We start from the raw sequence: 25,693 nt of genomic DNA, 5'->3' as shown, positions 1-25,693 counted from the left end.
ATCTATTTATTTCTTTTTTTTAAACAAAAGACTAATATCTCTGTGCTAATCACGAAGTACTCATCTCACTTGGGACCCCGTGAAGCGGTCTCTCTCTCCTCCCCCTCCGCTCTGGAGTGTTTCAACTCCCCAATGCAGATCCAGTCCTGGTTTTGGATATGCGTTGGTATAATAGAGAAAGACCGGACTGGATCAGTAACACAGTGACCCGGGTTCAGATCAATCACAATTCAGTGGCAGGTTGGGTGTCATTCTCTGGGGAATCATCAAAGCTCTGGGACACGGAAACAGCAGGGAAGTTACAGCGCAGACACGGATTACACACGCAGAATGTTCATCGTCCTCAGAGGCGTGGGGGAGAGGAGACATAGAGGGAGGGAGAGGAGGGTCTGCACATTTATTCCTTCACTGCACAATACGGGGGGTCTGGTGTGTCCATTATTTCCCGCTCACAGATCAAAAGCAGTGTATTTTATTCTCAACATTATTCATTTAGGCCCAGATCCACAACATGGTGCTAAGCTTTAGCACGTCTATTACTCCCATTTATATGAATGGAAGCCGAGGCGTGCTCCAGCTTTGCATTCTTTTGTAGATCGGGGGCATAGGGACATAATTGGAGTTTAAAGAATCTTATCTGAGAGGATTGTGTGTCTTTATTTATATTGCGCCATTAATGTACATAGCGCTTCGCAGTAGTAATATACGGGGTACTCAAATAAATAACAGATAATATAAAGAACAGGTCATGGGAATAAGTGCTTCAGACATAAAAGTAACATTAAGGAAGAGGAGTCCCTGCTCCGAGGAGCTTACAATCTAATCAGTATAAGACACCTTCACTGATAAGACCCTTTGCAGCCTACATAGGAAAACAGCTCTGTGCTACCTAGCGGGGTAAAGCCAACGAGAATATACAGCAGGAGCCCCCACGTGGATATTCTCCTGCAGGCGTCGGGCCTTTTAAAATAAACAATAAAATTAAATCTAAAACAGCTCGGGAAACAATAAGGTTAGTATATTTGCTCTAGAGGGCATTACACGGCAACCCTTTTCCAGATCAAAGTCCTTTTTGGGGGGAGTGTCGCTGTCCTGGGGTCAAACCGCGCGGCAGGCCGGAAAAGTCTTAGTTATTTCAGAACGTTCTCTTGGAAGTGACACGTCTTCTCCCGTCACGTCGATCTGTCCACCTGGGGTATCCATCCACAAGAGCGCTCTGCACTCAACAGCCCCGTAGGGTCCCAGGGTGACCACGAATCACTGATAGCAAACTCACGTTGGTTTGTGTCTGTAATCCCAACGTCAAATTCCATCTAATAATAATAATAGCAGGCATGTCCATCAAATGTCAAACCGCCAGAGAACAAACAATTATTATTATTAAGTACATAGCGGCTCAGCGTGTTATTAATAACGAACATTAGCCGAGGAAATAATAATACTTTGCATTTGTACGGTAATAGATTGACAGGGCAGTGAAATTATGCTCCTCGTGCTCTTGTGTTTGGGGAAACAGGGGTCTGTCACTCTTTGCTTTGTCCCAGGCTAAACACATGGAGTGTTTGTCTATTTCCTTTGGCAGGTGATAGATCAGTGTTTTTCAACTAGGGTTCCCCGGGCGTCCCTAATGAGTTCCCTGCAGTATTCAGGTCATTTGAAAATTGTACCAAATACAGAAGAATTTACAATGCATCTGATCTCAGACGCGCTATTAGAGAGGGTTGGGGATCCTTACAATGCATCTGATCTCAGACACGCTATTAGAGAGGGTTGGGGTTCCTTACAATGCATCTGATCTCAGACGCGCTATTAGAGAGGGTTGGAGTTCTTTACAATGCATCTGATCTCAGACGCGCTATTAGAGAGGGTTGGGGCTCCGCAGAAATGTCACAATATAATGATAGGGTTCCTTAATCCTTAACTAAGAAAAGGGTTGAAAACCACTGGGTTACATTTTTGACATTAGGGGGAGGTGCAGTCAGAGATGGTCTTGGTATAGCATGGGAGGGGAGACAATGCTGCCACTTAGTGGCCATAAAGCAAACGGCAGCGCATGCAAAGGACAGAGTGTGTATAAACAGTAACCAGTGTTTATCAAGACCCAGTTTCCCACATCCCGCAGGGCAGAGTGTTCCACGTGGTGGTAAAAAGGTTGTATTGACCTTAAAAATAAATAGTGATATCTGTTAAACAATGGGATAAAAATGCATTTCTAACTCACAGGTTTTTAATATTTCTGCCCAAAAAAACAATGAGGAAAGAATTGTGTAAAATAAATCTCTCTTTTATTAATGTGTCAATAGAGCAGCGATTCTCTGTACCTCTAGTATCATCACACTTCAATTCAGTGTGGGATTGGGGAATCCAGAGCCCAAAAAGGAATATGAATGTTGGTCCCTCTCCATGGTGAACCCCTGAACCGAAGCCCCTACACTCCACTACCCTCCTGCTTCCGAGGCCCCCTGCATCCCCACCGCTTATTAATGACCCCCCCCCCCCCCCCTTCTGCCAGGCACCATCACCAGTGCGAGCCGCGGAGAGAAGGCACCTTAAGCCCCCACTGGGGTGATGGGGGACCTCATGGCCCTCAAATGGGGGGGGGGGTCAACACATTTTAGAATGAAGCTCTGGTGCAGCGCCGGTGCAATGGGGTGGGGGACTACACATGCCCCCCCCGCCAGGGTGGGGGCTACACAGGGGCTTGTATTCATCATAGATCAAACTGTTTCCTCATCTGGATTCGTGATCGTGCACATAGGAGAGGGGCTGCACATGGGTCCCCACGAGGTGAGGGGTACACACAGGTGACCATGGCGGTGAGGGCTACACATGGACCCCCACGGGGTCAAGGGGTACACATGGGTCACCACCGGGATGAGGGCCAACACCATAGGCCCCCAAGGGGGGAGCACAGAACTGTGGTCCAGCTCCGGTGCATGGGGTGGGACGCTACACTCGGCACCCAATGGGGTGAGAGGCTGCACAGGGCCCCCAACGTGGAATACATGCTGCTGGGGTAAGAAGGAGACACGCATGCTGCTGGGGTAAGAAGGAGACACGCATGCTGCGGGGGCAGGAAGGAGACACGCATGCTGCTGGGGTAAGAAGGAGACACGCATGCTCCGGGGGGCAGGAAGGAGACACGCATGCTGCGGGGGCAGGAAGGAGACACGCATGCTGCTGGGGTAAGAAGGAGACACGCATGCTGCTGGGGTAAGAAGGAGACACGCATGCTGCTGGGGTAAGAAGGAGACACGCATGCTGCTGGGGTAAGAAGGAGACACGCATGCTGCGGGGGCAGGAAGGAGACACGCATGCTGCGGGGGCAGGAAGGAGACACGCATGCTGCGGGGGCAGGAAGGAGACACGCATGCTGCTGGGGTAAGAAGGAGACACGCATGCTGCTGGGGTAAGAAGGAGACACGCATGCTCCGGGGGGCAGGAAGGAGACACGCATGCTGCGGGGGTAGGAAGGAGACACGCATGCTGCGGGGGTAAGAAGGAGACACGCATCCTGCGGGGGCAGGAAGGAGACACGCATGCTGCTGGGGTAAGGAGACACGCATGCTGCGGGGGCAGGAAGGAGACACGCATGCTGCGGGGGGCAGGAAGGAGACACGCATGCTGCGGGGGTAGGAAGGAGACACGCATGCTGCGGGGGTAAGAAGGAGACACGCATCCTGCGGGGGCAGGAAGGAGACACGCATGCTGCTGGGGTAAGGAGACACGCATGCTGCGGGGGCAGGAAGGAGACACGCATGCTGCGGGGGGCAGGAAGGAGACACGCATGCTGCGGGGGTAAGAAGGAGACACGCATCCTGCGGGGGCAGGAAGGAGACACGCATGCTGCGGGGGTAGGAAGGAGACACGCATGCTGCGGGGGTAAGAAGGAGACACGCATCCTGCGGGGGCAGGAAGGAGACACGCATGCTGCTGGGGTAAGGAGACACGCATGCTGCGGGGGCAGGAAGGAGACACGCATGCTGCTGGGGTAAGGAGACACGCATGCTGCGGGGGCAGGAAGGAGACACGCATGCTGCTGGGGTAAGGAGACACGCATGCTGCGGGGGCAGGAAGGAGACACTCATGCTGTGGGGGCAGGAAGGAGACGCATGCTGCTGGGGTAAGAAGGAGACACGCATGCTGCGGGGGCAGGAAGGTGACACAGAACTTGTTGCGAGGGTAGGAAGGAGACAGCACATTACATGCTCGTGGGGTACGAATGAGAAACACTAAACAGGACAGGTTACTGAGGGGACACACTGCAATGGCGTACTGCAATGGGTGCCGTCCACGGCTTAGCCGTCGTCAAGTGACAAGGGCGGCCCCAGTCAGGAACGGCTGGGACAGGATATTACGGCTCCGCTGGGGCGGCAGCGTGGCCCCAGGCAGGAAACAGCAGAAGCCTGCAGGGAGCGCACAAGGTTATTACGGCTCCGCCAGGGCGATAGCTGGGCCGCCAAGCGACACGGGCGGCACCAGCCAGGAACGGAGGCGCGGTGGGGGGCAGGCCGCAATGACGGACTGCAATGGGTACAGGCTAGAGAGTGGACAAGGTTATTACGCGGTTACGCTTCCACATGTGCGGACGCGTGGCCCTCCTCAAGTGACGAGGGCGAACCCAGCCAGGAATGGCACCAGTCTGCAAGGCAAGCAGGCTAGGGGGACGCGTCGCAACGGCAGACCGCGTGTGGGCCGGGGCTTAAGTCCGCCGGCGGGGCGGCAACCCGCTTTAGCGTTGTAAGGGGGCATGTCAACGTGTTGATATTTAAGGCCACTGGCGGACGAGCCGGTGGGGTTTCAACATCATTCGCGAACACCACCCGCCATCGGCGGTACATCGTCAACGGCTCTGAGACACACCGGACGCCTGGAGAGGCCTTCTACTAGAGGGCGTGGCGAGGAGTTCACCGGGGCGGAGCCCGAAAGGCGGTTCTCCACATTTGTGGACGCGTGGCCCTCATCAAGTGTCGAGGGCGGACCCAGCCAGGAATGGCACCAGTCTGCAGGGCAAGACGGCTGCCCACGGCTAGGGTCACCCAGTGGATGCATGCGTGGCCTCCAGTGACATGGTTGAGTACGGCATGCGCAACGGCGGGGGTGCGGAGAGAAGGCACCTTTTGCTGTAACCCCCGTAACTGCAGGCCCCTTTTTGGCGTGGTGAAGAGGTTCATTCTTTTGCCTCTGACCTGGGAAATTGCAACGGTGGGCGTGTGACGTTTATAAAAGAATGCCAGTTCTGTGCCACCTCGGGCAAGGACGCTTCATCCCCCGGGCATCAAAAAAAAGGCGTCTGTGATCTCCATGGATCCGGAGATGTGAACGGATTCCCCAATGTTGGGCTGGGGTTATCTACAGGCCTTAGGGGAGGAATAAAGTATTAACAGAGGTAAGACGGAAACCGCTTTTATTATGAAAATACCATTTATTTGTTTGACAAAAAAAAAAAAAAAACCCTCTAAAAAGTCAAATTAAATAAAGCAAACTCCTTCGCTTCCAGAATCTGCGGCAGATACACTGCTCTGCACGGAAACCCCAGCCACACATTCTCCCACGCTGACCGTGCTGCGAACAGTGGCGGATTTAAAATAACTCACTTACCCCGGGCAGTCCTCCTCCTCCTCCTGCAGCGTTAAATAATCCCGCAACGACACGTGACTCTGCGTTCCCTTGCCAACGCGACGCCATGTGACATGTTGTCATGCCAACGCAATGCCATGTGTCGTGCAACAGGAGGAGCGCGGCGCGAAGGAGAAGGTAAGAGACCATTACAGAAACCCCACGCTATCCCCCGGCAATCAGTGGGGAAGAGAGCGGGGCCTCGGTATGCCGTCCCTAAATTTTGCTGCCCTAGGTCCGGGCCTAATGGGAAATCCGCCACTGGTGGCGGTCCTTTGCAGCACTGAAAGAGTTAACCGTCGGTCGCTCAGGAAGGCTTTAACCCTTCCCCTGCCAGAGAGACCCGCAGAGTTCGCCTCGCACGTTAGAACTAGGCCCGTTCTCGGTTGCCTTGTATTTCGTCAGCGTCTGTGTCCACCCCTTCCCTCCCCCCGACTCCCTACTTCAGGGCTGCTTTGGGGCGGGCGTTGAGCTTCAGGATCTCCTGGAAGTCTCGGACCATCTCCCGCAGCGGGTCCAGGTGCGGATTGACGTGCTCTTCCATCCACTCCTCCACCGCGTCGGAGAAGTACAGCGCCTCGAGGTGGGAGCGCAGGGTCCGGGTCAGGTTCTCCCACTGCTCGTGCGCTCTGAGGGGACACGAGGACAGAGAGAGAGAAGGGAGGTGAGACCGCAGCACGCGCACAGCAGACAGGAGCTGGTAACACAACGCCAATCACATCATCGACTAAAAGCAGCAGTCTGCGCTGGTCGCCATTTTGTTTCGCCTTTCATTTTTTTTTTGCCCAACTCTATTTTAATTTTTTTTAAACATGATACTTAGTTCAGGAGATAGAAGCGCATGGAAATAATAAGTGTCCCGGGCGGATAAAATGGAGCTCTCCCTAGAGCAGTCTGAAGGTAACCATGGTAACATCAGAAGCTAGAGATTAAGAAGGGGGACAGGTACTAAGATTATTGGGGATTGCTGCTTTAATATACAGCAAGAGATCTAATAACGTGCAGGAGGGCAGCGTTTTGTAAGGTGGAGGTGGCAAAATACTTCACTGAAAGAATAGTGCATGCATGGAACTGCCACACCGCAGAGGTGGCCACAGTGCAAGAGTTCAGCAACGTGTGGGGAAGACACAGGGAAATGGGCAGAAAATCCTATGGGATATAAAGTCAGGGATGTAAATGGACAGAAGATGTGGAAGGAAAAGCTACTTTGTAGGTTTCTCTGCTTTGGAGCTTGGGGTGAGAATAAGATATTTTCTCAATATCCGGGGAGAAGTGTTCCCCATAAAAAACAAAGTGACACGGTGTCCCCTCTGTATAATGATTCGGGCTCTTCCTATGAAGGGCGAGACCTGCGTTTAATTAACGACATGTTTATTTTTCTGTCATCTCTTGAATCGTGACGTGTAAGAACTTAATTGGAGTATTAATGATAAAAAAAAATCATGTTTTCTTCAGCCTTGTACATAGTCGGCGCCCGCGACGTCACGTGTGTCCGCTGCACGTGCGATCCGCGGCCTGTGGGATCTGGAGGAGACGTGACAAAGAGCAGCTCCAATTCAATGCCTGTGACCTCATGTGAGCGGTTCACTCTCATTGGCTGAACCGCGCACGTGACCCGGCGTCGTGCGACAAAATCAAAAGATTTGGTCTCGCGAAAAATCAATGGCGCCGTTGCGTCTGTGCACGCACGCTCTATGGCCGTGCGCATTGCCTTACAGGCTTCTGTGTGCGGCGCGCTAACAATGGACGCGGGATTATGTGGCACGAACAGCATACACTGTGCTGTGCACGGGATATTTTGCAGGCACGAGTTCTTGCCTCAAAGAGCTTACAATTACATTTTTACTACATGAGGCACAGAGAGATATTGTTTAGTACCAAGTCTGCAAACACACACACACACGATACCATGTAACACAAATACCCAACACAATGCAGACTCACTTTAACACTTTGCTGCTGAATGTCTCCATTTTGTGCGGATTCCCAAAGCGATGCTTCCGATGGTAACGCGAGAACCAGCCGCTGATGTCACTGCGCGGGCGAGAGGAGGCGTGGTGAGCAAAATGTGTGAACACAACTTTTAGCTTCAGCACAGAGATTAAGGGGGAGACAAGCACGGGAAACACAAAGCTCTTATCTTGCATTAAACGGGCAATGGATGGAAGGGAAGTAAACATAATTATGCTCCACACCTTGAATATGGAGTACAATTTTGGGCACCAATCCTAAGAAAAGACATTATAGAACTAGAGAGAGTGCAGAGACGAGCCACCAAATTAATAAAGGGGATGGACAATGTAATTTATGAGGAGAGGCTAGCTAAATTAGAAAAGAGGAGTATACAGTAAGAGAGGATATGATAACTATATACAAATATATTCGGGGACAGTACAGGGAGCTTTCAAAAGAACTATTCATCCCACGGGCAGTACAAAGGACTCAGGGGCATCCCTTTAGGTTGGAGGAAAGGAGATTTCACCAGCAACAAAGGAAAGGGTTCTTTACAGGAAGGGCAGTTACAATGTGGGATTCATTACTCATGGAGACTGTGATGGCAGATACAATATCTTCAAAAAAAGGTTAGACGTCTTTTTAGAAAGGAAAGGTATACAGGGATATACCAAATAAGTAAACATGGGACGGATGTTGATCCAGGGATTAATCCGATTGCCAATATTTGGAGTCAGGAAGGAATTTATTTTTCCCCTTATGAGATATCATTGGATGATATGTCACTGGGGTTTTTTGTTGTCCTTCCTCTGCATCAATATACTGTAAGTACAGATATAGGATAAAGTATCTGTAGTCTAAATTTAGCAAAGGTTGAACTTAATGGACGCATGTCTTTTTTCAACCTCATCTACTACGTAACTATAGTATGTAACTGTGTAACTATGCAACACAGCCGTAGGGGCGTGACCATGTCTGAGGCAGTTTCTCAAATGTTTGTATGATAATTTGTGATGGCCAAAAAACGGTGCCAGTTTTGCATCAAATTTGCCAGTAAACAAAAGCTTCATTCTCAGTATTTCCTTTATTTAAATAAATGAACTGTAATTCTCTTATTACTGTACATGTCACCAAAAGCATTGTGAAAATCTTGTAAAATCTCACTTCAAAAATGTTTCAGATGTACGAAACGTTGCCAAAATATCCACAGGCCGAGTGGTGAAACAGACAGCGGTGTTTGCTTGTGGATTTGGGCATTTCTCCCATCGCTCACGAGTATGTAACAAAACTGGGATTGGAATGGGGGAGCAGAATCCAGGCGGTTTTCCAGACAATGTGATGTAAGAGGCAAAGTTACATGGGGCGGGAATGGCACGTCTGTCCGGCAGACTGTGAGCAGGTACGATGCGCCAATCACTGGGACATTCTCATTGCCCCTCACCAAGGCCTCACCTGTCTCCCTCCAAGATTTCTCGGATCTGCGGTTTCAATTCCTGATGGATTTTCTTCACCAGATTATATATTTCAGATCCTGGGAACGCCCCATTTCCATCACTGAAATGTCAGAGAATTAGGGGACATATATATACACATATATATATATACGTATTTTATATATATATATATATATATATATATATATATATATATATATATATATATATATATATATATATATATATATATATCAGTACCGTGTTAGCCGAGCTTCAATAATCAAAAAATAAATAGATGATACCGTTCTGTGGCTAACGAAATGCATATATATATATATATATATATATATATATATATATATATATATATAATCAATACTATTTGGGTATGTTTCTGTGAGTTGATTAGGTCAACCCCTCCCTTAATTCTTAGTCAAATGCATGAGATCAGAGTACTTAAGACTGTCTATCTTGGCTGTGAGCCATATGGCAAGTGTCACATTTAAAGTGTAGGTAGAGTTAATTTTGGAGTTGAAATTGGAGGTAAGATTAGAGGAAGATCTGGACTCTGCAACACGAAAACAACTTTGCAACTGTGAGAACTTGACTTTCTAAAAGCTGTGATTATTTGTATGCTTCCTATCCTCCAACAATTGTGAAGTCTCTCCTCCTGCCTCTCACTATGCCCTCCCTATTGCTTTTTCTGTTTACTGTTTCCTCACTCCTTCGTAAATGTCTCTGTTCTCTCCAACTTCCCCACTCCCAACTGCACCATTATTTATACACCTCTCTCCCAACAACTTCGTTACCCCTTAATAAAAAACACCCACACAGATCTTGGTCGACCCACAGCACTCAATACATCTGAAAGTGCTAATGAAAACCACTCACTCTCCCTCCCCTAAAACTTACCCTTATTGTGAGCCCCAACATCTTCTATAAACCACCCACTGGTGCCAAGGAACAAAGGCTCAATTAAAAGCAATCATGGCACTGCTACCAATGTGTGTGTGATCAGGACTCCATAGGAATGAGGGGGCTTATTCCAACTTAATTTTTTTTTTTTACATCACCTAAATATACTCAGCTCTATTCAAAGCCAAAAACTTACTAAGTAAAACCAACAAACATGCCATCCACTAAACCAAAAAAAACGGCGGCCCGGCGTGAGGCATCCCTTTTCTTTAAAAAACAAAATACCAAAGATCAAGAAGCGTCTACCGCAGGCGGAGACGCAGACTCAGATCTAGACTCGGGAGAAGAGCCGGACGCTCCACTTACCCGCAAAGAAATGATGGTGTTTGTACAAGAACTAAAAAGCTCTTTCCACTCTGAGATGCAGAGCTTCCGCCGCAGCATCAGAGAGGAGATTGCGTCCATAGGAGACCGCATCGTGGACTTGGAGGAGAAGGTGGATAACACCGCCCTTGCACAGGAGACCCAAGCGCAAGATATCGAGGAATTAAAAACTCAAGTCAAAACGATTTTCGATAAACTGGAAGATACGGAGAACCGGTCAAGACGCAATAACCTGCGGATCAGAGGTATCCCGGAAGAAGTGGACAACGCCCAATTGGACGCATATCTCACTCGGCTTTTCATGTCCCTGTTACCCGAAACATCGGATGAAAAACTTCAGATGGACAGAGCCCATAGGCTTCCTAGACCGAAAGGCCTAGACCCAGCAAAGCCACGAGACGTGATCACATGCCTACACTATTTCTGTATTAAAGAGGAAATATTGAGAGCCGCTAGAACCACCCCAAAGATAGAGCAGAATAACGTTCCACTCCTCATCTTCCCGGACTTGGCTCAAACCACGCTAAACAAGCGGAGAATGTTTGCGCAGATCACCAACTCAGTGCGGAACAATAAAATCCGCTATCACTGGAGTTTCCCGTGCAAAATATTGTTCACTTATCAAGAGACGATGTACATTCTACTCTCACCAGAAGAAGGTGAGGAAAAACTACGATCATTGGGCTTACTCGAACCAGAGGATCCGGAGGCCTCTCAAAGGCCTCGTCATTCACCCAAGGCACAACGCCAGGCATGGGTGAAAACACCAACATCTGGCCGAGCAAAGACCCAACCCACTTGAAGAACTAGAGCTGGATACTTACTTAACACCCAGTTAAGATGGAAGACAAGCCAAAGCATGGTCTGGACTTAAGGTACTAATCGAGACATGGCCCACTCCAGTAACCTACCTAAAAACTAACCAACGGTTCGGTAACTGGAACACATCGACCAACTCGAGCAAGCCACAACGACCACGACAACCTGCACATCAAGAAGTTACCGAGTTTTCTAGTTTCTACAACGTACTAGTCCCAAAATCTAGGTTATTTCCTTTTCCATTGTGAAACTGTTCTCCCAAGTTACCCACAAGTTCGAGTCATTCAAAGTTTGATTATCAGTTTGAACGATCCCGAACACTTAAAGGGACTGATATACAATGTTTGTTTGGAACTGTTTTCTAGATAAAAGTGTATGTGTAATATAAGTCTATATGTTGCCTATAATAGAATTGGTCCCCCAAAGTTCAGCTACCAATTCTTTATTACAGGCTAAAATATTAAAGGTTACGTTTTAGGTAACTTTCTCCATGTTATTTATCCCTCTCCCCCTGTAGACAACGAATGCAGAGTCTGCCAAACTATAGCTGCCAGTCAACCCTACTTAATGCTTCTAAAATTGAGAAAGGATATGTTGATGTAAACAGTTATAACGTTCAATGCCCCCCATTTTTGCTTTCATTCCCCTGATGTGTAAGATCACACACACAACCCACCCCGTACTCTTTGGGGTGGTTTTGTTTTCCCTTTTCGAAAGCTTAGCTCCTAAACAAAGGAGCACTGCGGCGTTGAGCCGCTGGGCCACTGCCCGCCCCCCTCACGTTCATTTAACCTGTGAGTGCGAGAGACTCGCACCACGGGTTCCACTATGGCTGGTCCCCCCAAACAATGTTTGGAAGCCGGGGTCCTCGGTTTACCCCTCCCTCTCTATCCCTCCCCTCCTCCAAGTTCTGCAAGCATTTGTCACTACCATGTAATAATATGTATATCTCTCGTTGTATATGTTCTCATACCAGATCGTTTCCGAAGACGGATGTACCGACTCTTCAACTATATGTAAGTTATCACTCTGTTCATTTGTATTATAAATCCTCGAACCACCACGCCGATTAATATAATATCCCAAAACACCAAGGGCTTAAACACCCCCCGAAAGAGACGTATTGCTCTTTCGGAAGCCAAAAGACTGGCAGGAGATATAATCTTGCTACAAGAAACTCACTTGAAAAAGGAGGATCAGTCACTGCTGTTCAGCAATGACTACCCTCTAGTCCAGCGGTGCGCAAACTGGGGGGCGCAAGATTATTTAGGGAGGGCGCGGGCTGCGTGCAGGGAAACTTTGGGGGTGGGCAGAGCTGTGCACGGGCGGCCAGAAGCTCCGTGCAGAGGCTGCTTCCCTGCTCTGTCTGTGTCAGAGGGGGCGGGGCCAGAAGCTCCGTGCAGAGGCTGCTTCCCTGCTCTGTCTGTGTCAGAGGGGGCGGGGCCAGAAGCTCCGTGCAGAGGCTGCTTCCCTGCTCTGTCTGTGTCAGAGGGGGCGGGGCCAGAAGCTCCGTGCAGAGGCTGCTTCCCTGCTCTGTCTGTGTCAGAGGGGGCGGGGCCAGAAGCTCCGTGCAGAGGCTGCTTCCCTGCTCTGTCTGTGTCAGAGGGGGCGGGGCCAGAAGCTCCGTGCAGAGGCTGCTTCCCTGCTCTGTCTGTGTCAGAGGGGGCGGGGCCAGAAGCTCCGTGCAGGCAGAGGCTGCTTCCCTGCTCTGTCTGTGTCAGAGGGGGCGGGGCCAGAAGCTCCGTGCAGGCAGAGGCTGCTTCCCTGCTCTGTCTGTGTCAGAGGGGGCGGGGCCAGAAGCTCCGTGCAGGCAGAGGCTGCTTCCCTGCTCTGTCTGTGTCAGAGGGGGCGGGGCCAGAAGCTCCGTGCAGGCAGAGGCTGCTTCCCTGCTCTGTCTGTGTCAGAGGGGGCGGGGCCAGAAGCTCCGTGCAGGCAGAGGCTGCTTCCCTGCTCTGTCTGTGTCAGAGGGGGCGGGGCCAGAAGCTCCGTGCAGGCAGAGGCTGCTTCCCTGCACACAGACATCCCCTCCTCCGCCTGTCTGTTAGCTGCCAGTTTTCAGCAGCATATGGGGGGACCTGAGCAGGCTTAGTTACTCCCTCCCCCCACCTACAAGGTGTGTGTGTGTGTGTGTGGGGGGAGGGGGGGTTGAGTGTGTGTGGGGTTGAGTGTGTGTATGAGTGTGAAGTTGTGTGTGTGTTTGGGGGGTTGAGTGTGAGTGTGGGGTTGAGTGTGAGTGTGTGTGTGTGAAGTTGTGTGAGTGTGTGTATGGGGTTGAGTGTGTGTGTGGGGGGGGTTGTGTGTGTGTTCGGGGGGGGGGGGGTTTGAGTGTGTGGGGGGGGGGGTTTGAGTGTGTTGTCTGTGATTGTGTGGGTGTTGTGATTGAATGCAGCGGTGCATAAACTGGGGGGCGCCCCGGGCGCAAGATTTAGGCGGGGCGCATGCGGCAAAACCTGGATGCGCAGGCGAAAAAGATGTGCGCGGGCGGCCAAGAAGATGTGCGTGGGCGGGCAGCCGAAGATGTGCGCGGGCGGCCAAACAGGATAATGCAGGTGGCGGCCACGTGATTCGGAGGTATGAGGGAGGAGCACGCGCCCCTCCTTACGGTGTCTGCCCTGCAATAGCGCTGTGTTCCTGCTCTCCTCCGCTGGCAACCTGCTTCGCTGCGATCCTCTGCAAGTGAGAGGGTAGGCTGCCACTAAATCAATCATACTATGAATGTACAGAAATAATGGGGGGAAAAAAAAGTGAAAACACTTCCCCGCTCGTGCTTGCAAAATTATGCAGGGCACCCTGCGCTCATGCTTGGAGAGTTGGTGATGTCACCGCTTTCAGCGGCAGCGTGGACGCTGCCTAATTTTGCAAGAGCGAGCTGTTGAAGAATGTAAGTATTTAGACTGCGCTTATAGTGCCGGCGACGCAACGTTGCCCGAAAACAAATGCATTGTCGCCGCCGTGTGCTCTTATTGTAAGCGCGACGCGATTTTTTTAAGCCGGCAATATTTGATTTTTCAGGGGCTGTCGTCTCATGTGACAGCCCCTGAGCCAATCAATGGCCTGGTTGCCGGCGCCGCCACAAAGCGAAATACAACTTTCGCTAGCAGCAACGGGTGACGTCACGCGTCTCCGTCGCGGGCACTATACGCGCGGCTTTAGACATATTTGTATTTACATTGTATACCGTTTAATAAAGGTTTTTTTTTTTCCATGTGATTTTGATTACATCAGGCAGGGGGGGCCCGAGAAATTTCATGGATAAAAAGGGGGGCTCGGCTTAAAAAGTTTGCTCACCCCTGCTCTAGTCTACCACTCATCAGCTCCCACGAAAAAAAATGGCGTAGCGACACTTTTCCATAAAAACTTAAACTTCAAAGTAGATAAAATTAAAAGTGATCTCGCTGGGAGAATTCTAATTATTACAGGGTCACTGGACTCCACTGATATAACAATAGTCAACACTTATGCCCCTAACGAAAATCAAGAATCCCTTTTCCAGGACCTAACAAATTTAATTCTCTCTGTCCAGAAAGGCCTTTTAATTTTAGCAGGAGACCTAAACGCAATTATGGACCCAAATCTAGATAAATCCCCCAGTCCCCCCCCCGCCACAAAAAATAGCTCCCTCTACCCGGGGACTTGTATCTATGACCAAGGATCTATTGTTGGTAGACTCCTGGAGATGAGTTAATAGCAATGTAAAGGATTTCACCTTTTTCTCTCACCCCCATAATAGCTATTCTCGAATTGACTATATCCTAATAGACCAACAAATAAGCGATAATATTTCCTCAGCAGTAATTGCCCCCTCTGCTTGGTCAGACCACTCTACGCTTATAACCAGACTAGTAGGCCTCACTCCCAAAAATATTACAAGGTCGTGGTCCTTGAATGAATCCCTACTACTGAACCTACAAAATTTTCAACTAATAGAAAAAGAACTGGCTCAATACTTTGAATTAAACAATACCCCAGAGGTTTCCTCTTTTACCCTTTGGGAGGCCCACAAATCAGTGATAAGAGGCAAACTGATTGCCCTGGCTTCTCAGGACATAAAAGAAAAAACAAAACAAAATGAAACACTAACACAAAAACTATCAGAATTAGAATTTATTCATAAATCAAACCCATCTCGAAAAAACTACAGGCAGATAATCTCAGTCAGGGGAGAACTAAGCCTTTTGTTGGTGTCAAACGCAGAAAGAGCTATAAGATGGACCCAACAGAAATACTATGAAAAAAGTAATAAAGCAGATAGAATGCTGGCACGCAAATTAAAGCAAAAACAAGCTAAAGCTAAAATTCACAACATCCACACTAAAAATGGCTCAGTATCGCACAATCCCAAAATTATAAACGACACATTTAAAGACTACTACACATCCCTATACAACCTATCAGGCCCAATGGGAGACTCGGCTAAAAACAAAAGAGCAATAAAGATTCGAAATTACCTAGCAGAATGCCGACTCCCCACCCTAGATCCGAACGATATCATAAACCTCGAAAAAACTATAGAGCCCCTGGAAATTATGGACGCCATAAAATCCCTGAAAATTGGGAAGGCCCCTGGATGGATTTTCTAATCTTCATTACAAGAAATATTCCACAATGCTCCTCCCATTTCTTACCAAAGTATTTAATGAGATGCTACTAGGCCTTCCCCCTCCTAGGGATATGCTTCGTGCTACCATAGTGGTAATCCCAAAAGAGGGGAAAGATCCTCTGCTGTGCTCTAACTACAGACCTATCTCATTGTTAAATACTGATCTAAAACTTTATGCAAAGATCTTAGCCAACAGATTAAATAATATCCTCCCTAAGCTGGTTCATCCGGACCAGGTGGGGTTTGTTCTGGGCAGACAAGCCCTTGACAACACTAGGAGGACAGTGAATCTAATACACGTAGCACAAAACACAAAGTGCCCATCTCTATTACTCTCTTTAGACGCAGAAAAAGCGTTCGATCGATTAGACTGGCAGTTTATGTCAGCCACGCTTTCGCAGATGGGATTCACAGCTAAAATACTAAACAGCATAAACACACTATACTCCACACCAACGGCCATGGTGAGGACGAACAACTCCTTATCTGATCCCTTTTCAATATCAAATGGAACTAGACAGGGTTGTCCGCTCTCACCTGTGTTGTTTGCCTTAGCCATAGAACCATTAGCATGCCGGATAAGGATGAACCCCAATATTGCGGGTATTCCTGTTGGTCAGGAAGAATTCAAAATAGCTCTTTTTGCAGATGATATACTATTGACGCTCTCAAAACCTCTTACATCCCTCCCTAACCTTTTTCATGACCTGTCAGAATTTGGCTCCCTTTCAGGTTATAAAATGAATCATTCCAAATCCATGGCCCTTAGCTTAAATCTCACAAAAGAATTAGTAAAATTACTCCAACTAAATTTCGACTTTAAATGGAATTCGAACCATATTAAATATCTAGGGGTCCAATAAACAAAAGATTACTCGACTTTATACAACGCAAATTTTAAACCCTTTTTCGTCCAGATAGCTAAGGATTTAACCACTTGGAATCCATATCTAATATCCTGGTTTGGGAGAATAACCACCATTAAAATGAATATTCTACCCAGACTCCTCTATCTCTTCCAAACTCTTCCGGTTAAAATCTGTCAGAAAGACCTAAACAATATACAGAAGAAAATTTTGAAGTTTGTCTGGCAAAATAGGCGACCCAGAGTTCGTAGAGATATTCTTTATAAATCCAAATCAGAAGGAGGCTTAGCTCTCCCGAACGTACAAAACTATTATAGAGCCGCACAGTTAGGGCAACTCATTAGCTGGCATTCAAACCCAACCGAGAGGAGGTGGGTCGAGATAGAGGACCTGATTTGTTCCCCATGTAAAATAAAAAATCTCCTCTGGCTCAACAAAAAGTCTAGACCACCTGAGACCTGCAAGAACCCGGTGATATCCTTTGCCTGTAATCTCTGGGACTCCCTCAAAACCAAGTTCCAACTAACCGATTCCCCTTCCCTTATGCAACTACTATTCTCGGACCCCTCCCTTCCTTTTTACTCAGGAAACCCGCACTCCCATACCTGGATTCAAAAAGGACTCACAAGAGTCAAGGATATCCTCACCCAAGGGAAAGTCCCCCCATTCGCTTCGCTACAAACAAACCACGATATCCCCTCCACCGAATTCTTCAGATTTCTCATGGTTAGGCACTATATCAAATCAGTCTACAAGCCAGGTCAACACCATGCTTTGACTTTGTTTGAGAACTGGTGTCTACACCAACCCCACACAAAGGGCATCATCTCCAGAATATATCACAGTTTATCCTCTACCAAGAACAACCAAACCCCCGATAACTATATGGTATCCTGGGAAAAGGATCTTAACGTCTGTATAGATCTCGATACCTGGACAGACATCTGGGAAGCCGCTTCCAAAAACTCATCATGCGTTGTAATTAAGGAGAATATTTACAAGTTAATATTTAGATGGTATATGACTCCTGCCAGGCTGCACTCTTTTCTCCCAGATGTTTCCCCTCTGTGCTGGCGTGGTTGTGGAGAAGTGGGGAATATACTGCACATATTCTGGTCATGCCCCAAAATCCAACAAACATGGACGGAAGTGTTCACCCTAATACACAAGATACTAGAAATCTCTGTCCCACACGACCCAGTATATATATTACTAGGAAAACCAATGGCTAATATCTCCAAAAAAAAAAAGCTAGAGTAATATCCCAAATTTCAAACGCTACACGGTGTACAATTGCCAAAAATTGGAAACAACCGCCCCCCCCCATCCTTAAATCAAATAAACAACAAAATTTGGCATATAGTCTATATGGAAAAACTCTCAGCCTATCTGAACGGCTCTACCTCGCAATTCTCTGAGATTTGGGCTCCTTGGTTCCGCCATGCAGGTATATCTCCATATATAGACTAGAATACTTTGAACAGAGTAATACATGTGGTATTTAAATTGCCGAATACAGTGCGATATTGGTACAAATGCTACCCCTTCCGCCCCCCTCCCCGATCTCCCTCCTCTCTATTGTTCCACAACCAGTTTATTTGTATTACTGTATCCCCTTTTCCTTTTGTGTAGTATGTTGTGTTTACCTCATTTTGTATGCTTGAAAATGCTCAATAAAAACTTAAGTAATAATAAAAAATAAAAAAAACACCCCCACAAATCCTCTATCTACTCCTTCCTGCTGTTTGGAATCTCCCAGACATACACACCCACAGTCACTCCTACCACCCATTGTGGCCAAGCACTGCCATCTACAGCACTTACTCCCTCACCTGCTGCCTCTGTAAGTATCCCATTATACCACTTAGACTGTAAGCTCTTCGAGGCAGGGATTTCCTTTCCTGTTGTCTGATTTTGCTGCGCTTATTGTATTATTATAATTCCCCGCACTGTATTCCTTGTGAAGCACTGAGTACACTTTTGGCGCTATATAAATAAAGACGTACAATATGTATATTTTCATTTCCAGCTGCCCTGTATACGGATTGCTGCTTCTTCATTAATGTGAGTTGGAAGATATACTTTGTGGTATCCTTCTCTTTGTGAAATGATTCTCATTATAATGGATGTTATATAGTTGCTGGAAGAAATACACAGAGTATGGGGAGACGACTATCTATCTGTATACAGTACGTATAAAGAGGACCTGAATAAGTCTCGTTTTTTTCCCACCTAATCTGAAATATCTAGGGGTAATACAGAAACAGAGAGACAGACACACAGAGAGACAGACACACAGAGAGACAGACACACAGAGAGACAGACACACAGAGAGACAGACACACAGAGAGACAGAGAGACAGACACACAGAGAGACAGACACACAGAGAGACAGACACACAGAGAGACAGACACACAGAGAGACAGACACACAGACACACAGACACACAGAGAGACAGACACACACAGAGAGACAGACACACAGACACAGAGAGACAGACAGACAGAGAGAGACACAGTGAGAGATACACACACACAATATAAAGTGAAGTATTAATGGTTATATGAATGATGAAAACACTGGTGAGACAGGGATTTAAAAGCCCGGAAAATGAAGTATGTTTACCAGATATTCTTCTCCACATCGATACTACTGAACCCCAGTATGTTAGCAGTCTCAGTCTTAGCTTCCTCTGTGAATGTTCCTGTACAAAACAAGAGGCGGGAGATGATCGCCGGCTGCCGAGATAGCAGAAGATACGTAGTTTGCTGGGGATAGGAAAGGCCCTTTACCGTGCTGGAGGGTCTGCAGACTCACAGCCAGGGAAGGGATCCCCACGGGAAGCAGCTCACACAGCACAGAGTAATGATCGTACCTGCAGGAAAACACAGGGACACGTCACTGCAGCCTCACCCCATACTGCCCGGCAGGCAGCCACTTCCTACAGCATCACAGTGATGTCACAGGATGTGCAGGCAGCCACTTCCTACAGCATCACAGTGATGTCACAGGGCGTGCAGGCAGCCACTTCCTACAGCATCACAGTGATGTCACAGGACGTGCAGGCAGCCACTTCCTACAGCATCACAGTGATGTCACAGGACGTGCAGGCAGCCACTTCCTACAGCATCACAGTGATTTCACAGGACATGCAGGCAGCCACTTCCTACAGCATCACAGTGATGTCACAGGACGTGCAGGCAGCCACTTCCTACAGCATCACAGTGATGTCACAGGACATGCAGGCAGCCACTTCCTACAGCATCACAGTGATGTCACAGGACGTGCAGGCAGCCACTTCCTACAGCATCACAGTGCTGTCACAGGTCATGCAGGCAGCCACTTCCTACAGCATCACAGTGATGTCACAGGTCATGCAGGCAGCCACTTCCTACAGCATCACAGTGATGTCACAGGACATGCAGGCAGCCACTTCCTACAGCATCACAGTGATGTCACAGACACTGAAGGTCCATTCCCACTTGAGGAACCTTCCACAGTAACGCTCTCCTCCTCCTCTCTCGTTTTGTTCATATACGGGAGGACCTTCAGGAACGTATAAAATGACGGTGTTGACCCCATGCGTTGCAGGCCCCCCTGGCAGCAAGGTATTTTCTTTCTCCGTGGCGGACAAATAAAAATCAAAAATAACCAACTTCTCAGTGTCACTGGCTCGCACACGTGGTTTCCGCTCACCTTTGCCACCCAGTGAGAATAATGCCCTGGTAGCGGATTTTGGGGAAGCGGGACATGGCGTCGATGACCTGCTTCCAGCGCTGGTGGTTCTTCATGTGCATGCCGATGGGGGTCCAGATCTGAGCCGGTCCCGACGCCCCTTTGAAGGCGCTTGCAAACCACACGGCGGAAAACTCGCTGTCCTGATACTTCGAAATAAACTTTTCTGGGGAGTGAGAAAGTTCCAGTCCATTGTCACGACACAGGGACACACAATGACACACAATAGCAGGGTAAGACCAAGGAAAGGGGACCCCTGCCAGAAAGATCTTCGACTGGAATCATCTCAGAGTCAACACATGCAGGTTTTATAACTTGGGTTTCATTCTTTTTTTTAATCAAAATACAGCATTTTAGCATTTTGCTTATGTCATAATCTGTCTTATCCAGTCTCCATTTATAGATGTAGATGACTAATAAACCAGAATTATTATCATCATCAATTTATAATGCGCTACATATTTCACAGCACAAGGGAGTCGGAAGATAACAATGAATTATCAAACATTAACATACATTGGTACAGAAGGTAAGGAGGGCCCTGTTCCAAGGTGTTTACAATCCGTAAGGAAGGGAGAGTGGAAACATAAGGCACAGGGGGAGAAGAACACGTTGGGACTAGATCGGCACAATAAGGACTTGCTTTAAGTCTCATGAACCGGTGGTGCTAGATTAGCAATATTTAGACTTATTTGGGATACATCTACTTAGATCCTCTTATTTGATTAGATTGGCCAACATTAAAGCCTCCCCAGCATTGCACTGACGTACAGTATGCTTGCTTTAAAACATCAGTCCCCCAAGGTCCCAAGGCTTTAATTACCACAAAATTCCCAATCCATTGAGCTAGGACAAGGAACAAGACAGGGCTGCCCTCTATTATCCCTCCTCTCTCTAGTCTCACTCCAGGGTATTGGGTAACATGATTGGAAACCGGTGGGAACTTTTGAAGCCATGTTATAATTCTCTCTGCTGATCTCCTAGTTCCCGAGATACTAACCCGTGTATTTACAGGTGTTTTAGCTCCTGGATGGGAGCTCAATAAAGCCATTAAATCTCCCACTACTGCTTCTTATTGTATGTCCGTTTAAATACCCAGCTGAAACACAAGTAACTACACCGATATATCTCTCGATAACATGGGAAGTCATAAAAGCTAAACATATTGCAGTTTAGCACTGGATGTCCTCCAGGTTTCAATGCTGCAATAAAACTCCAAGTCCAATTGTGGGAGGATTGTTGCTTTAAGTCTTAGTTCCCACATCTTCAATTCCTCCCCGTCCTCTGGCATTTCCCCCTCCTCCTTTAAACATGCGGTGGACACACCTATTCTCAAAATCAACCTAGACCCTACGTGCCGTACCAACTACCTCCCTGTATCCCTCCTGCCTTTTGCCGCCAAACTGCTAGAACGTCTCGTGTTCTCCTGTACGATCAACTTTCTTAATTCCCATGCCCTCCGGGACCCTTTCGTACAGCGCACTCATAGACATGAAGCCAAATCCCAAGGTCACATTTCCCTACGAATCCTACTCGATCTCTCTGCTGCCTCAGATACTGTCGATCACGCTCTTGTCCTTTATATTCTAATCTCCCGTGATATCTGCAACAAAGCTCTATCCTGGTTCTCATCTGACCTCTTCCATCGCACATTGTCTACCTCTGTTGCCAACATGTCTTCATCTTCTGTTGGTCTGTCTGTTGGTGAACCTCAGGGCTCTGTTCTGGAACCTCTCCTTTTCTCTCTACACACTATCACTTGGTGTCCTCATCAACTCTTTTGACCGTCGGTATCATCTCTATGCAGATGATACGCAGATATCCAGCCTTATCCTCAATCCTGTAATCTAGTTCCAAATCTCGGATTGCCTCCTGGCTATATCCTCGTGGATGGTGCTCCGCCGGCTTAAATGTAATATGTCTAAAAACTGAGCTCCCCATATTTTCCTGTCGATCTGGCCTAATATCCGCTTTTCCGTCACAGTAAACGGTTCTACAATCTATCCTGTCGCCAAAGCACTTTGCCTAGGAGTGACATTTGACTCCTCCCTTTGCTTCTCTATTCCTATTTACATGAACAAAATGTGTTGCTTCTTCCACCGTAATATTGACAAGATCCGCCCTTTCCTCTGTCAAGTTACTGCTAAAACTCCAATGCCTGCCCTTATCCTCTCCCGTCTGGATTATTATAACATACTGCTAACAGGCCTCCCTGCCTCACAACGTTCTCCCCTGCAATCAATCCAAACTTTGTCTGATTTAATAATTTCACTGTCTCTCACAACAGTCTCATCTCCTCCTTATATCCCTCTTCTGGCTTCCCATCAAAATTTCGGACCACATACAAAATTCTCCTCCTTACTTTTAAGGCTCTCAACTCATCTGCTCCTCATTTCATATCAGCTCTGATCTCTCGCTGTGCCTCTGCTCATTTCCTACCCTCTACCCATAACGGTCTCCTTTCCACCCCTTTCATCTCTACTGATTTCTCTCGCCTTAAACACTTTCCTCTCACTACCCCTTACCTGTGGAACTCCCTCACTCTCAGCATATGCCAAGCACCTTAAATCCCCAACATAAAGTCAAACCTTAAAATCCACCTCTTAAATGAAGCATCCCAATATCCCGGACTCGTGGCTCCTGTCCCACACCCACAGTCACTGCTACCAACCATTGTGGCCAAGCCCTGCCATCTACTGCACTTATTCCCTCACCTGCTTTCTCTGTAACTCTCCCCTCATACCACTTAGACTGTAAGCTCTACGGGGCAGGAATTTCCTTTCCTATTGTCTGATTTTGTTGCGCTTATTGTATTATAATTCCCTGTACTGTAATGTTTTTGTAAAGCGTGGAGTACACTGTGGGCGCGATATAAATAAAGAAACAAGCACATACAGAAAGTGTTATAGGGGAATTTAGTCCAGGGTTCTCCTCGTAACACAAACACAATTGTTTGCGAGGGAATTTGGACCCAGTTGCCCAGGTAACCTTGGCTGGACCAACGGAAGCGCGGGGGGGGGGGGGAACATACAAGGCCTACCTGTCTGTGCGATGTCAAACTCGGGTTTGTAAATCCACAGGACCGGGGACACATACTGGCTGATTCCCGAGGCTGCATAAGAACACACACCATCATACTATTAACAACAGCGCCAGGGGGGGAGGCGGGGGGGAAAGGGGGTGGCACAATGAAATTGCCAGAGGGCAGAGTTACCAAAAGCACTCACCCTTAATGCTGTCGACGCTGAGTTTTCGGAGCATGTCATCCCACATGAGCTGCTGCTTGTCGGGGTACTGAGTCTGCAGGAAACCCCCCACTTCCTTCACGTGGCTCAGGAACATCTTGCCCACGTCGCCCTTGTTGTTATTTAGCCAGGTCTTGGAATCCTGCCCCTCTCCCAGGTGGTAAACCTGCAGGGAGCGCGCCAGCCGGTGATCAGACAATGATTGCTAATTAGATTGCCAGCTCTTCGGGACAGGGACTCCTCTCCAAACACCTATGTACCCTGCACTTACCTGTCACTAATATTCTTCCCTGTATAATGGCTGGTATATTGGCTCTGTAAAGCGCTGCACTATACAAGTAGAATGTATAGAGTTGTGATGTCATTACATGGGCGGGGCAGCTCTGCTCATGAGTCGTCAGTCGCCATATGAACCCATTGGCTGGGACCAGGGCATACTTTTTAACTACATCACTGCCAGAGGGGCCTGTAACCAGTGACTAAAGTGTGATGTTACTAGATTACTGATGAGTGCCGAGTACCACCAATTTTTTTCCCCCTCCTACTTCTTTTTGATTTGCGATACCGCTTCCTTTTGGAAGAGAAGTGGATTTCCTTTAGAAAGCGTTTCCTTCTTCCTATCTTTACTGCATAAATATTGCTTAAATATTCCTAACACACAAATCTCAAGAGCACCGCCCCAATAATTATTAAAAAGTAAATATATATTTCTTTCTTTTTACCACCACTTCTGTAAGCCACATGGACCCTTCCCTGCCGCACAGATGGTGACACTTCTGTTGTGAGGTGGTTAAAAGTCCAAATTAAAAAAAAATAAAGATTATTTTTCTAAACCAAGCTACAAAAATGCAATACAAATATACAATATAAAATAATGATTAAAAAAAAAAAATACAACATGATTTACAGGAGTGAAAGATTAGCAGGGCTGCCTATTACAGATCATTACAAACGCAAGAGCAGCGTTCTTCAACAGGGATTCCTAGGAACCCTTGAGTTCTCCGGGCATCACTAAAGAGTTCCCTGTAATTTTCAGGTCTTTTGAAAATTGTACCAAATACAGAAGAATTGAAAATGCATCTGATCTCAGACGCGCTATTAGAGAGGGTTGGGGTTCCTTACAATGCATCTGATCTCAGACGCGCTATTAGAGAGGGTTGGGGTTCCTTGCAATGCATCTGATCTCAGACGCGCTATTAGAGATGGTTGGGGTTCCTTACAATGCATCTGATCTCAGACGCGCTATTAGAGAGGGTTGGGGTTCCTTGCAATGCATCTGATCTCAGACGCGCTATTAGAGAGGGTTGGGGTTCCTTGCAATGCATCTGATCTCAGACGCGCTATTAGAGAGGGTTGGGGATTCTTACAATGCATCTGATCCTAGATGTGCTATTAGAGAGGGTTGGGGTTCCTCAGAATTTTAGAATATAACTATAGGTTTCCTTAACCAAAAAAAGGCTGAAACCCACTGCGCTAGAATATTGAAATGCAAGCGGTGTTGTATCCTGCATTTTGTAAGATGTCAATGTTTTGTTCCACAGAAGAGGGGACAAAGAAGACAATAAAAGCTCCTTACATTACTGAGGAAGAACGTCTGTCCGGTCTGTTTACTGTCCCAAAGAAAACTATAAAGATAGAGCGTAGCTTTGTAAGAATGTTAACATGTTTAGGTAATTTCCGGACAATTGTGGGGATGGAACAGTCTAAAGAGTTCTCTCTAAGCAGTCAGGGCGCTTTCTGCTCTGAAGTAAGAGGACGCCATGTTTATTTTCTCACCTCATCAGCACCGATGTGGACCCACTTGCACATGGGGTGCTTGTCCAGGACTTGGTTCAGGATCATTTTCACTAGTGGCAGGGTCTCTACAGCGTGGGGGTTCAGGCTGTTGGGGTATCGCTCCACCTCGCGCATGCCCCTGTACTTATCGTGCTTCAGAACATACTGCGGAGAGAAGAACTCCGATTACTCGGGTAAAGCCAGGGCCAGGACAGGGACACAGGGCCGCCCTCCGATAATACCGTTCATCACAAGTTTACACACGCGTGATATCTAGGTTATATTTATGCTGTAAAAACAAAAGGAGAGGGGCTGTGTGAAAGATCTGTGCTAAGCGGAACCTC

At 47.6% G+C, this 25,693-nt stretch overlaps 1 protein-coding gene across 6 annotated transcripts in view; it reads right to left on the bottom strand.

Annotated features, from left to right (window-relative positions):
* Positions 1-674: 674 nt before the first annotated feature.
* Positions 675-25,693, bottom strand: part of HEXD (hexosaminidase D) — a 54,540-nt gene continuing 29,521 nt past the window's right edge. For 4 of the 6 annotated variants that reach the window (XM_075565695.1, XM_075565696.1, XM_075565697.1 and 1 more), the window contains 10 exons: positions 25,350-25,514; positions 23,556-23,739; positions 23,369-23,440; positions 20,290-20,494; positions 19,386-19,468; positions 19,219-19,297; positions 9,025-9,126; positions 7,564-7,653; positions 6,063-6,248; positions 677-1,313 (listed from right to left, as the gene is read on the bottom strand). In XM_075565695.1, coding sequence (XP_075421810.1) covers positions 1,223-1,313; positions 6,063-6,248; positions 7,564-7,653; positions 9,025-9,126; positions 19,219-19,297; positions 19,386-19,468; positions 20,290-20,494; positions 23,369-23,440; positions 23,556-23,739; positions 25,350-25,514 — 1,257 coding nt within the window. In that variant the 3' untranslated portion in view covers positions 677-1,222. Of the gene's footprint in view, positions 1,314-4,108; positions 5,361-6,062; positions 6,249-7,563; positions 7,654-9,024; positions 9,127-19,218; positions 19,298-19,385; positions 19,469-20,289; positions 20,495-23,368; positions 23,441-23,555; positions 23,740-25,349; positions 25,515-25,693 lie in introns of those variants that run through there. The other 2 variants (XR_012787392.1, XM_075565699.1) reach the window with 2 other exon arrangements.

Source organism: Ascaphus truei, chromosome 11 (assembly GCF_040206685.1).
Source record: "Ascaphus truei isolate aAscTru1 chromosome 11, aAscTru1.hap1, whole genome shotgun sequence".
Taxonomy (NCBI): Eukaryota; Metazoa; Chordata; class Amphibia; order Anura; family Ascaphidae; genus Ascaphus; species Ascaphus truei.
The sequence above is the reverse complement of the archived record's forward strand: the minus strand, read 5'-3'. Positions and strand labels throughout refer to the sequence as shown.